The sequence below is a fragment of the Suricata suricatta genome, chromosome 6, assembly GCF_006229205.1.
Source record: "Suricata suricatta isolate VVHF042 chromosome 6, meerkat_22Aug2017_6uvM2_HiC, whole genome shotgun sequence".
NCBI lineage: Eukaryota > Metazoa > Chordata > Mammalia > Carnivora > Herpestidae > Suricata > Suricata suricatta.
The window spans coordinates 120,782,437-120,792,786 of NC_043705.1; the positions used below are offsets into that span (position 1 = coordinate 120,782,437).

The window sequence follows — 10,350 nt, forward strand, 5'->3', positions numbered from 1 at the left end:
GAGGTGAGAATGCCCTTATTGGGTCTGGCTTGTTTGGCTTGAAAATCTCGGTCACATAAGGAAGGGTATATTGAGTCTTTCCTCTCAGTTTTCCAGGATACATCACAGAAAGTTAAGGAGGAGATGGAGCTTGAGAGTTGTCAGCAGTCAACTTCAAATATGGTGTCCAACTATTTATTACACATTGGTTATGGGGGAAAGGCCAGGATGATAAGTAGGGCTGTAGAAGACAGCTATTTTTAATCTAGGTATTTTTTGGCAGAATGAAAAACCTTTCATGTTTCACTTTTAATTTTAATGGACATTATTGTTTTTTCCAAATGATAAATGACAAGGGAACTGGTATAAAATAAGATCTGTATTTAGATATAAGGTATACCATTCACTATATGTGCAGTCCTAGAAAATTATCTGGCATTCCTTTAATCTTTGTTTTCTCACCTATAAAATGATGAATAGCTATACCTTTATGTGAAAACTTTAAATAGAAACTTGAAGTACTTTAAAATGAATAAAAGTGTCTAAACCATTAACAGATATTGGTAGGTTGTGTGATTGAAGAAACGAGAAAGCAGAAAAACCATACAAAACAGAACTTCCATAAGCACACGTTTGAAAATATTTACAATCATTGGAATAACTAAAGCATTATACCCTCATGCTAATGTTAATTTGGGTTCTATAGCATAATTAAACATTTTCCTATTGGTGTTTTATTTTTTTATCCTCCTTTTTTAGAAAAGGGGGAAGCATCATATGAAGTTATCAGTTGGCTTCCACCTGAAGATCATAAAAAAGAATTCAAGAAATGTTTTGAGTTCTTTGTAACAGAAGCTTTGCATGGCAGGTAATTACTTTTATTCTCTGCTTGAAAGACTTACTGTTGTAGTGATACAAATGAATGGTTGGATGCATGTATTCTTGGAGTCTAGGAGAAATAGATGGATGAATGAATGAATGGACGAATGGGGAGATCAATGACAGGGGATATCAGATAAATGGAGGAAATGGATTTTTACTCCCAATTATTTAGTCTGTGTACTGTGCCTCTTCCAGGGAAAGCATGAATGTATTTCTGTATAGTATAGAGGATTGTTCCTTCTGGATCTTCCTGGCAACACTTCATCTGCAGTGTTTGCATATTCTCCACCACACAGATGGTGGATAGACAATTTAATTTCTCATTGTTGGTACACAAATGGGAGTCACCGCGTTACACTTATTTTTCTTTCCACTTCCTCACATAAATTAAAGAATAGAAAAATACTTATGAATATTTATTTTTTATACCTCAAACCGGTGTCTTTTAAACTCATTTAAGCAACCAAATATCTTGGTGATACACAATGAATGAGTAACCTGAAAGATTTGTCATTACCTGGAATGCATAGAAAGTTCTTCATCTTTGACATTTGAGGGGAAAGACACAAATTCATTCTTTACTTGCTTAATACAGTGACCTAATGTCCGCCCCCCATCTTTCCTTAGAAATTCTGTTTGCTAATAGGTGGTCCTAAAATATGGCTTTTTAATAAAGCTGTTTTTTTCTTAGCCAAACTAGACTTCAAATTCTCCATGTATAAGAGATATGATCTAAAGTACTTATTTGAAACTTTGTCTATATCATCATGTCTTGTTACTGATATATTTTTAAATTCTATATCTCATCTCTTCTTCCTTAGCCTGATTACTTTGAAGGCTGGTTTTATATACACATTACATATGGTATAATATATTAGGCACAGTGCTTTCCTATATTTTTCGATTAACTTAATTTCAGATACAATTAATGCTCTACTTTTGAAGAATTTGGACTTCATATCTTAAATTTGTCACCAGTATCTAGCAGTCATTGTTTATGTAAAATCACTTAAAATATAAAAAAGAATAATTTCAGCTAATCATCTGTTGTCATATGAAGTTGATTTTAAACCCCAGGTAGACGTCTTCATATTGCCAATGAGCTCTCACTTGTGGGCCTTCTTTCAGTGGGCTGACATAGTGTAGGGTTATACAGGCATAGGTTTCCCAGGCCATTGATTCTCTTAGTACTTCATTCAAGTAGGAGGCCTGTGGGTCCCCAGAGCACTTGTACCTGTAACCTCTGGTCAGGTACATTCTCAACTATTCACCCATATGCAGTATAAAAAGGATCATTGTCCTTGCAGGCACTGATGCAAAAATGTTGAAGAAAAATAGTTCCTGGAATAGTGCCATAGACCAGAGTCATAATAGATATTGGTAAAATTTTAGCATGAACTTTTGGGGATACTCCAGCTGAGCATGAAGTGGAAAGGATAGTAATTAGTTTCCTACAGGCTTTTTTTGTTTGTTTGTTTTAAATGTTAATCTTTTCTGGTAAGATGTAAATCTCATATTCAGCTTAGAATTTGGATTCTAATATTGCCATCAGAAAGTTCCTTGTGTGAGGCAATTTGTCAAATATAGGCTATTCTCAATTTCAAGTAAAAAAGCTATATTATCAATATTGATGCCATGAAGTTATTTCCACAGTTTGATTACAAAACAAGACAATCACTGATGAAAAGTCAATATACAAATAAAAGTTAAAGAGAGCATCACAGAATGTATCAACTAGAAATGAAACTCTGGGTCTGCTAGTGTCAGGGAATGCTTTCAAAGTAGAAAGACCTTGAATTAGCTCTGATAGTGGATGCATATGCATTGGCCAGAGAAAAGGGAAGGGAGGAGGTGAGAACATGTCAGGAGGCATGAACACCTGGAGCAGAGTGACCAGAACAAAGTATTCATTGGCCACTGGTAAAATAGGGGGAGGCTGCTACCAGATATGGTCTTACTTACCTGAGGTACTTTCTTTAAGCCAGAGATTCTCCTAAATATTGTGAAATTAACACTTCCAATGAATATTTATCATTAGTTTTTTTGTTTGTTTGTCTTTGTTTTTTTTTTTTTTTTACAGAGAAACATTTGACAACTTTGTAAAGTTACTAGAACAACTGGGAATTCGATGCAGTGATTTGCTAAGAAGAAGTGATATCATGGATTTCTTAAAAAATGAGAACTTTGACTTGGTATTTGTTGAAGCATTTGACTTCTGTTCTCTCCTGGTTGCAGAGAAGCTTGGGAAGCCATTTGTGTCAATTCTTCCCACCCAGTTTGGAAGTGTGGACCATGGGCTACCAAGTCCTGTGTCTTATGTTCCAGTATTCCGTTCCTTGCTAACTGATCACATGGACTTCGTGGGCAGAGTGAAGAATTTTCTGATGTTCTTTGATTTCTTCATGAAGAAATGGCAAATCCAGTCTGCGTTTGACAACGCCATCAAGGAACATTTTCCAGAAGACTCTAGGCCGGTTTTGTCTCATCTTCTGAAGAAAGCAGAGCTGTGGTTTGTTAACTCTGACTTTGCCCTTGAATTTGCTAGGCCCCTGCTTCCCAACACTGTGTATGTTGGAGGCTTATTGGCCAGACCTGTTAAACTAGTACCACAAGTAAGTAAAACCTTAACACTCAACAAGGACTTCATGCAGAGCTCTTCAGTGTAGAATTAGTGGCTCCCCTACCAGTGGGAACCTGGAGTGAAGTAGAGTGAGACAAAGAAAATGCCTAGAATGTAAATTTTTTATTTATTTAGTTTTTACTTTTTATTTTTCTAGTCTATTTGATTGTATTATATTTTAAATTTTATATTATTTTCGTAAAAACACTTAATATGAGATCTATCCCCTTATCAAAATTTTAATAGTACAGTACATAATTATTTACCATAGGTACCATGTTGGACCTCAGATCTTGAGAACTTCTTCATCTCGCTTATCTCTAATTCTTCCTCCATTGAATAATAAATAGCTACCCTTTTCTCTCAACCCCCAAACCTTGGAAACTAGCTTCCACTTTTGATTTCATGAATTTGAGTGTTTTAGATGTTTCAGATAAGCTAACTTGTGCAGTATTTGCTTATCTGTCTTATGTCACTTATCATAATGCCTCAAGTTTCATTCATGTTTCCCATATTGTAAAATTTCCTTCTTTTTTAAAGAATATACAGTATTCTTTTAAAAAATATGTTGTATTTTTTAAAGAAAATATATGTATATATAATTGAATCATTTATATCTATATCTTTATCTATCTCACAATTTCTTCAACCATTCATCTTTTGATGGATATTTTGTTTGTTTCCATATCTTGCTTTTGTGAATAGTGCTTCAGTGAATATGAGAATACACTTGTTTCTTTGTCTTATTTCCATTTTATACTTTTAATTTATTTTCCTTAGAGGCTTTGTTAGTTTTCATTCCCAACCACATTATATAGTGTGGTATGTAGGGTTATTTCTCCATATTTTTAACACTAGTTGTCTTCTGATTTTTAAAAATAGCTACCAATAGTTGTTAATTGATAGCTCATTGTGGTTTTGATGTGTATTTCCCTGATGGCTAGCGTTGTTGAGGACTTTTTCATATATCTGTTCACCATTTGCATGTTGTCTTTGGATAAATGTCTATTTAAGTCCTCCATCTATTTTTAATGGAGTTATAAGCTTTTTCCTTGTTGCCATTTAATTGTAAGCCTTTCTTATACATTTTGGAGATTAATCTCTTAGGAATAGGGTTTATAAATATTATCTAGTCCGTTGGTTGTCTGTTACTCTGTTGATTGTTTTTTTTGCTGTGGAAAAGCTTTGTTGTTTAATGTAGTCCCACTTGTTTTGCTGTTGTTGTTGTTTGTTTTGGTGTTTGTTTTGAGTTTGGTATTTCATTTTCTACTGCATTGTGTTATATTAATGAAATCATTGCCAAGACCAAAGCCATAAAGTTTTCCCCCTGTTTTTTTTTCTAAGAGCTTTGTAGTTTCAGTCTTATGTTTAAGTCTTTAATCAATTTTGAGTTGAAATTTTTGTATGGAGTAAGATGAGGGTCCAGTTTTATTCTTGTTTATGTGGATATCCACATACTCGGGTAGGGATTCTGGTGAGAGACATTTTCATAACTATCTGCCAGCTTTGGTGAGACTGGTTACATAATTGCCTGGGGTGCAATTGGTCTTCATTTATTTTTATTTTTTAAATACTTAAAATAAAATATTTAAAAGATATTTCTGTAGGGAATGAGAGCATGGAGGTTCCTATTCTAATGTCATGCTTTGCTCTTTTCAGTTTTAAATAATAGATTTACATTAATCTTATAATTATCAAAAGACAGTAGAGGTGATTTTAAGTGGTTCCCTAAAATGGTAGTTCTTATGGTGCAGTGCTGGGTGGATAAATTATAGCCAGATGGAACAATAGGGTATAACTTGGGAATTGGGGACAACCAGACCATGCAGAGGATGGAGAAACTGTTTTAGAGAACTGACAAAACTGTATTAATCCTCATTTTTAGGGCATTAAATCAGAACCTTCCTAGGGGCGCCTGGGTGGCTCAGTCAGTTAAACGTCCAACTTTGACTCAGGTCATGATCTCACCATTCGTGAGTTGGAGCCCCATGTTGGGTCTTGTGCTGACAGCTCAGAGCCTGGAGCCTCCTTTGGATTCTGTGTGTCTCTCACTCAGCCCCTCATATGCTCACACTTTGTCTCCCTGTCTCTCTCAAAAATAAATAAATATTAAAAAATTAAAAAAAAAAGAAACTACCTAAGATTCATCTAGGGGTATATACTAATTAATATCACAAAAAATGGACTAAGTCAAAAAGTTCACAGGAAGTAAAGGCTATTTTATAAATGGTTTAATATAACAAATCTCTCAGTGTCATACAATACATTATTAGAATGGAGGGAATAAAAAAACACATCATGTAAATATAGGCAGAAAAGATATTTGACTAAACTAATACCCTTTCATGATAAAAACATAAAACTAAGAGTACAAAAGGTACTTCTTGCCATGATAAAGAGTATTTACTGGAACACTCACACCTAACATCATATTCTTTATGATAAACAGAAATTGTGCTGCCTCAGGTCAGTAGTCTAAGGTTCTCACTGTTACTCAAATATGCCATAGATAGAGCAAGTAGACAAGAAAAAAAATTCTAAATTGGAATGGAAATAGCTTGACTTTTATATGACATAATTCTCTCTATAGAACATCCCAAAGAATTCACACACCAAAAAGAAACTACTAGATGTTAAACAAATCTAGCAAAGTTACAAGGAAAATATCAATATGGGAATAAGAGTTGTGTTTCTATACACAAGCTATGAACAATCTGAAAATGAAATCAAGTAAATTATTCTATTTACAATAGCATCCAATTAAACTGAGGAGGTGAAAGACATGTATGTTTACTAAACTCTACAAATTTGCTGAGAGAAATTAAGGAAGACCTAAATAAATAAAAAGACATCTCTAGATCATGGATTGTGATACTTAATATTGTTAAAAGAGCAATAATACTAAAAATTACCTACAGACTTGATCTAATTATTATCAATAGTTCAATGGCCCTTTTTTATAGAAATGAAAAAGGCAATTTTTAAATTCATATGGAAATGAAGAGACTCTGAATAACCAAAGCAATAAGAAAAAGAAGAATGACTCATACATCTGTGACTAATTCATTTTTGACAAGGATGCCAAAACCAATCAATGCAGTCTCTTCAGACTCTCCTCAGGAAATGATGTCGAGACCGTTGGATATTCGTTCTCATTGACAAAAATGTATTTTGAGCTTTCCTCACAACACACACCAAAATGAACTCAAAATGGATCAATGGCCTAAATAAAGAGCTAAGAGCCATAAAATTCTTAGAAGAAAAGAAAGGGATAAATCTACATTGACTTGGATTAGGCAATGAATTTGTAGCTATGACACCAAAGCATGAGTAACAAAGGAAAAAATAGATAAATTGGACTTCATCAGGATAAAATCTTCTTTATAACAAAGAATGTTGTCTAAAAAGTGAAAGGATAACCTATCAGGTAGAAGGCAAGTATGTCCTGTCACTGCCTCGTTTTAGCCTCATACTGGATGTCCTAAGTAAAGCAAAAAAAAAAAAAAAAAAAAAAAGAGGGAGAGGGAGATAAAAGGCATATAGATTAGAAAGGAGAAAATAATATGGTTTTGTTCACAGATGACATGATGGTCCATTTAGAAAATCTGAAAAGTAAAAAAAAATTCCTGGAATTTGTAAGCTTGTAAGCAATTATAGCAATCCCATAGGATATTAGTTTAATGTATGAAATCATTCTTTTCTTAATATCAGCAATGAATGGAGGGATGTGAAATTAAAATCACTATACTATTTAAATTAGCACCATGAAAAATGAGATTTTGGGAATGAATAAAAAATGATGTACAAGATTAAATGAGGGAAACTAAAATGCTCTAAGGAAAGAAACTAAATAACTAAATAAATGGAGAGAAAGTCCATGATCATGGATAGGAAGACTCAATATTGCCAAGATATTAGTTCTTTCAAAATTGATCTATACATTCAATGTATTCCCAATCAAAACCTCAGCAATGTATTTTGCTGATATTAATTTAAAAAATTTTTAAATTTTCATGGAGAGACAAAACCTCTAATGAGTCAACACAATATTCAAGATGAAGAACAAAGTTTGAGGAGGGATATATCGTCAACTTCCCAACTTACTATAAAGCTACAATAATCAAGATGGTATTATATTGGCAAAAGATTCGAAGAAAGGTCAATGTAACAGAATAGAAAAGCCAAAATAGACGCACATAAATTTAGTGAAATGATCTATCATAAAGGAGTAAAGACAATTAGTATAGAGAAAACAGACTTTTGAAAACCAATGGTGTTGAAAAAATTATCTGAACATGTAGAAAATTAATTAGACTCAGACCCTACACATTCAAGAAAAGTAACTCAAAACAGACCATTGGCCTTAATATAAAAAGCAAGTGCAAGAGTATGAAATTTTTAGAATATGGTGTCAGAAAAGAATCTAGAGGAACTAGGGTTTAATGAAAACTTTTTAAATGCAAAACCTAAGTCAGGGTCCATGAAAGAAAGAGTTGATAAATGTGCTAAGTTGAAATTAAAATTTCTCTTCTGGGCAGGAACTATCAAGAGAATGAAAAGAGGAGGAACAGAACATGACCAAATATTTGGAACAGAACTATCTGTTAAAAACTATTATTCAAAATATGCAAATAAACATAGACACTATATATACAATATGTGAATAATTATTAAAATTTAACAAATGAAACCAATATTTAAAAACTGGGCCAAACACCTTACTTGAACTCTCAACAAAGAAGACAGACAGATAGCTAATAAGCATATAAAGGAGATACATGTCAGATATTTTCCCAGCATTACCTCAGTCTCCAGAAGGCCTACTGCCCCCTACTGGTCCAGGACATCAACTGGCACTCTCCCAGGTACTAGCACCCTGGTCTGACATTGGAATACTCCTAAGTGACCACATATTCCCAGAAATAGGAGGAGGGATGAAGATGACCCTCGTTCTGGGGCCATATTCTTAATGAAGAAAGTAGTTTCCACCACTTTCCTCTTCTTAAAACATTGTTATATGGACATTCTGAATCTAGATGTTGGTGCTACAGTATGTGCTAAGTGCCTTATGTGCAATGTGGACTATTGTGATAGTTGCTGGACACCTAAGTCTCTCTTCACATCCATTTGTGAATATTGAAAGTATTTGTATGGTACGGTGTATCTGAAAAACGACTTCAAGGCCAACAGACACAATGGATATGAGCACAGTGCAGAGTGCACTGAGCTGTTTCAAGACAGTGAACTCTAGGTACTGACAGGAGGGCATATTCAGTTAACAGTTGACTTTCATTTCATAACTATCTAGGCTTTCCTAAAGAAATTTATTCATATCCTTTCCTTTCTTACTTCTCTCCAGGAATTTGAGAATTTCATCAGCAAGTTTGGAGACTCTGGTTTTGTCCTAGTGGCCCTGGGCTCCATGGTGAGCACCTATCAGTCCCAGGAAGTTCTCATGGAGATGAACAGTGCCTTTGCTCATCTCTCTCAAGGGGTAATATGGAAGTGTAAGCCTTCTCACTGGCCCAAAGATGTGAAATTGGCAGGAAATGTGAAAATCGTGGACTGGCTTCCTCAGAATGACCTCTTAGGTAAGGACTGCCCAGATATACTTCTGTCTTTCCATTTATGTATATTTAGGGCTCTAATAGGCACCCCATCAGCCTGTGAAGGAGCAATTGGTAGCTAAAGGTTATGTTTAGAGGGCAGGAATGGAGCAGCCAGCTGGAGTTTTTGGAAAATCAGGTTATACTTCCTAAATGGCTAAAATTGCCATGTTTTCTCCTTCCTTTCTATTCCTGATACCTGTAGTCAGAAGTGATATTATCATCCCATTATTTGGGCCCTATCATATTTGACACTGAACAAGGTTACCTAAAAACAAAGACAGTTTATGGACTCTGAGAACACATATTAAGGGCCACGTTGCCACTGGTTTTCGGGCATCTTGAGCACCTGTTAGGCCATATGCAATTGTAGAAACACACTCCCACACTTAGTGGTTCATCCTCTTTTGCTGAAAAAAAGTACTCATAATTTACCAAGTTTATGTTGACAGTGTCTGAAAAGTGTGCTAAAATATATGTGTGTCAAGCTGAGTAACCTCTCAGATTTTTACCTAGTTCAACAAATTCTCTTATAACAGAGAGCTAGATGGTTCTGCACAGTTTTTCAGAAGGCACGGGGTATGAAAAAGGATTCCAATTTTCAAAGAAACACAAATATATTCTGATGCACATCCCTTTTGAGAGGTAGTGTTTGAGATGAACTCTTCATTATCAACATTTATTTTAGTTTTCTCTAAAGAAGGGTGGAGTGAGCCCACAAAAACTCGAAATACTGAGATGGGTGGTCCATCATTCTATGCTTTAGAGGATTTTTTATGAAATTGAATAGAAGGCACATTGAGTGTAAGTTTGATGAACGTCACATGAGATGTGTTGTCAATGAAAGTGTTAAGACTTCAGATAACAGGGAAGTGAATGGACAGTGAAGGAGAGAGAGTGAAACCTGGAGAGTGAGAGATAGAAACAGAGACAGAGTAAGACACCAAGAAATAGAACAGGGATGGGAGAAAGTAGGGTTGAAAGAGAAGAATGGATGAATGAATACGGTAGGTGGATACGGTAGGAGGAATATTTCTTGATAGGCACTGTTGTCTGCAGATTTCCTTGGGTACGTATTGCTACATGGATTGATTTAGAGGAATCTCTGTACAGAGACAAGGCCAGAATCTTGTATCTTGGAATATGAACCCTTGACTGTGTCCTAAGCTAAATCAGTAAATCGTTTTCTCCAACATAATTTGAGATCTCTTTTTATTTTTTTCTGCCCTTGCTACTTTATCAGATGTTCTGAAAAATTTCACC

General features: G+C 34.7%; 1 protein-coding gene across 1 annotated transcript in view; it reads left to right on the forward strand.

The window, feature by feature from the left end:
* LOC115293542 (UDP-glucuronosyltransferase 3A1-like) overlaps nucleotides 1-10,350 on the forward strand; it is a 32,549-nt gene that overhangs the window by 20,854 nt on the left and 1,345 nt on the right. The window contains exons 5-8 of the mRNA XM_029941276.1: nucleotides 537-542; nucleotides 739-847; nucleotides 2,942-3,473; nucleotides 8,841-9,072. Coding sequence (XP_029797136.1) covers nucleotides 537-542; nucleotides 739-847; nucleotides 2,942-3,473; nucleotides 8,841-9,072 — 879 coding nt within the window. The remainder of the gene's footprint in view (nucleotides 1-536; nucleotides 543-738; nucleotides 848-2,941; nucleotides 3,474-8,840; nucleotides 9,073-10,350) is intronic.